Source organism: Chlorella variabilis, assembly GCF_000147415.1.
Source record: "Chlorella variabilis unplaced genomic scaffold CHLNCscaffold_25, whole genome shotgun sequence".
Taxonomy (NCBI): domain Eukaryota; kingdom Viridiplantae; phylum Chlorophyta; class Trebouxiophyceae; order Chlorellales; family Chlorellaceae; genus Chlorella; species Chlorella variabilis.
The window spans coordinates 236023-239569 of record NW_005435063.1 but is presented as its reverse complement, the minus strand read 5'-3'; the positions used below and the strand labels follow the sequence as shown (position 1 = coordinate 239569).

The following is a 3547-nucleotide window of genomic DNA, read 5'->3' as shown; positions in this document are numbered from 1 at the left end:
CGCCCCGGGACCCATTCACTACTAGTGGGGGGTACTGCACTTGGCGCGTCGGGCAGATCAAATAATGGTCTAAAGCTAGACGTTAAAACCGGGAAGTTAAGCCTGTGGAGGCTCTTCCCCACCTTTACCTTTACCTTTCCCGCCGCCTGGAGCTGCGCGAGCTGGCGCCGCTCTCGCGCTGCCGCCAGCTGTGGTCGGGCCCCACTCGGCCCACCAATGGTCGGATCAGGCCCTTTGTCTCTGTGATTTCTGGGTATATTGCACAAGTTCGCGTGGCCAGACATGCGGGGGCAGCTTGCGAGAAGCATTGGCAAGACGGTGAGGTTCCGCGCTTGTCGCTGCTTGGATCCTCAATTATGAGTCCTGGCCGTGGATCGGATTGCCTGTCTGGCCCTGCTACCCTCGTTGGTGGAATCGATCGGCACTTGCTCTCCTTCCTTGCAGGTGCCAGGCCGCCTGGGCTGCTCTGCGCTGTCGAGCAGGCAGCAGGGTGCATCTGCGCGGCGCCAGCCGCGCACAGTGCCCTCGGCGGCGCGGGCGGAAAGCCAGCAGGCGGGCCCCGCCGCGGCAGAGAAGCAGGCAGAGAAGGAGGAGCCGCAGCGCGGACACCAGGCGCCCCAGAACAGCGCCGCCAACCTGGAGGTGAGCAGCCGGCTGTGGATTGGGGGGGTGGCAGAGGGGGATATGGCGCCCGCTCAGTGCTTCACGCTGCCGCCGCCGCTACTCCCCTCGGTTTCGATGCCCCTCAGCTGTTGGCCTGACAAGGGAGCGACATCCCGCGTGTTCCTCCAGGCCACCGACCCCGAGATCCTGGCCTACCGCGAGCACCAGCAGACGGCGGCGCGGATCAGCCTTGCGGAGGAGGCCAGGACGCTGGTGGCGCTGGGCAAGTGCGTGGGGGCCCGCCGTGCTGGCTGCGCCACCGCCACCGCCCCGGCCCCCCTGCGTCTTCACCCTTGCAGGCCTCACACGCGTGCCGGTGTGCGTGGCGTGCGTTGCACAGGTTTGGCGTGCTGTCCACCAATGCGCGTGGGGAGCTGGAGGGCTACCCCAGCGGGTCGGTGGTGGAGTTTGCGGCAGACTCGAAGGTGCGCCCCGCTGGCAAGCTGGCGAGGCTAGCAGTCCGGCCAAGCTTTGGGCAGCATGCATGGCAGGCGGAAAGGATTGCCCCATTGCTGCGACGCCTGGCTCCGCCCTAGTGAGGAGCAGGGTTTGCCAGCCAGCCCGAGCTCGCCTGCGCGCCTCTCCCTCGCGGGGCCCTCGTGCTCCGCCGCCCTGCAGGGCCGCCCCGTGTTTGCCTTCTCCACCATGAGCCCCCACACCGCCGACATCAAGAAGGACGGGCGCTGCTCATTCACCGTGATGGCAGAGCCGTTCAGGGTGCGTCGTCGCCCTTCCCCTGCCTGAAGAGCTCCTTCAGACGGTGGGCTGCACGCCTCATTGCCTGCTGCCGCCGGCCAGCGAGGGTGGCCGTCACAGCGCCTCAGCCGCTGCCCCTGCAGGGCATCGCCGACGGGCACGTCACGCTGATTGGCAAGGCGGCGCCCATCTCCAACGAGGAGGAGCGGGCTGCAGCCAAGGAGGTTTACATGTCGAAGCACCCCAGCAGCGTTTGGGTGGGTGGGGCTGGAACCCGTTTGTTGTCTGGGTTGGGGTGAGAGGGGGCAGGGGCAGTTTTCAGGCAGACCAATACCTGCCGATTGGGGACTAGTTGCTGAGGCTGGCTGGCTGCTCACTCGCTCCTTGGGACTGCCTCTTTGGGGCATCTGTTGCAAATGATGTGGTGGGGGACTCAGCATGCCTTTTGACCTTCTCTCCCCCCGTCTGTCTCTGCAGGTTGAGTTCGGAGATTTCGGCTTGTTCCGCATGAACGAAATCGTGTCGGCGCGCCTGGTTGCGGGCTTTGCGCCGTCGGGCAAGGTGCGCGGGCCTGGCGTTTGCGGTCCTGCCGCGAGCTGGCAGCTCCGTGGACAGTGGTGTGCCGCCCTAGCCTGCACCATTCACCCCACACTGACCCCGCCCGCTCGCCCCGCATGCACTGCAAGCAGATCACAGAGGAGGAGTATGGCGCCGCCCAGCCCGACCCCGTGGCGCCCTTCTCGGCGCCGGTGGCGGGGCACATGAATGCCGACCACGCCGAGGCCACGGTGGCGATGATGAAGCATTACGTGGGCATCACAGGTGAGAAGGGGGTCTTGGGACCAGGCATGCCTAGTGGCAGCTTTCTGGGGTGGGGAGTGCTGTGCGGTATTGGATGGATGCTGCTCTTTTTCAGTCGGTCAGTGCTCCAACCCCTGGTACACTCTGCTAGTGTTGCAGTGCTGTGATCCCCACCTGCCTCTGTCGTGTGCACTGTGTTGCCCCCGCAGTGAGCAAGGCCGCTATCATGTCCATCGATCGCCTGGGCATGACTGTCTCCTGCGAGCGCGGCCAGGACCAGTTCAAGGCGCGGCTGCCCTTCCCGCGCCCCGCCACCGACCGCAAGAGCATCAAGGAGCTGATTGTGGAGATGACGCGGGCGGCGGCGGTGGCGCAGAGCTGAGCGCCTGGCCTGGAACCGTGTCCTCCCTTCCAGATTTCATCTCATATATTCACGCTTGCTTGCTTTCGGAGCCCCTTCAGCTTTCTTTCTTTCAGAGCCCCCACAGACCCTTCGCATCTGATGACTGACTGTTCTAATATCGCATCTGATGAGTGGCTGTTCTAATAAATCTACAACTCTGTGTCGTCGACTGCGAGCGCTCCTGCCATTTCTGCCCAGCGTTTTTACACCAGTCAGCATGATGGGCCCCACACCAGGTGCAACGGCCGCCCACGCTCTCACGTCGCTGCTAGCTGCCGCCAGTGGCCACCGGCCGCTGGCAGCGGCGCCCCAGAGAGGAGCGAGTCTGCCCCCACTGCCACGACGGCATTGAGGATGCCCCCACATGCTCCTGGTCTGCCCGTTGTACGCCCCCCTGCGCCTCGAGTTCCCCGACCTGTTCTCTGAGCCCCTGCCTCCCCACCGCTTCCTCCTCTAACCCCCGGCCCGCGTCACTGCCATACCTGGGGGTTGCCATACCTGAATTGGCGGAAGCGCTCCTGGAGCGCCATGTTGCCTCGTACACGCACGCATCCGTGAAGGTGCAGCGGTACATTGAGGACGTGTGGGGGGGCAGCATCTCTGCGGAGGCCTACACGCCTGCGTCGATCCTGTGCGATGTGCCCGAGCGCCGGCGCCGGGTGCGCCTGGCGCAGTGGCGCACGGGGTCGCACTGGATGGCTGAGGAGACAGGCCGGTGGCAGCGGCTGGACCGCACCCAGCGCCCATGCCCCCACCGCCAGGCCCCTCTAGAGGACGTACGCCACGCAGTGTATGACTGCCCCCTATACGCTGGGCTGAGGGAGGAGTACGCTGAGCTCTTCCACAGTCCCGGCCACGCCTTGCCCTCCCTGGCCGCCTTCCTCGGCCAGGCCAGGCAGGGCCGGCTGGCCCGGTTTGCCGACCGGTGCCATGAGGAGCATGCTGCTGCCCTGGCACAGTGACTCCCCCGGTTCCCTTGAGTAG

General features: G+C 65.7%; 1 protein-coding gene across 1 annotated transcript; it reads left to right on the top strand.

Annotated features, from left to right (window-relative positions):
- Window positions 1–282: 282 nt before the first annotated feature.
- Window positions 283–2542, top strand: CHLNCDRAFT_139511 (hypothetical protein; the record flags this gene model as incomplete). The annotated part of the gene is made up of 9 exons (XM_005844032.1): window positions 283–318; window positions 445–642; window positions 793–890; window positions 1004–1088; window positions 1282–1380; window positions 1503–1616; window positions 1837–1920; window positions 2049–2181; window positions 2370–2542. 9 exons carry the CDS (start codon window positions 283–285, stop codon window positions 2540–2542), a joined length of 1020 nt encoding a protein of 339 aa, XP_005844094.1.
- Window positions 2543–3547: the final 1005 nt, after the last annotated feature.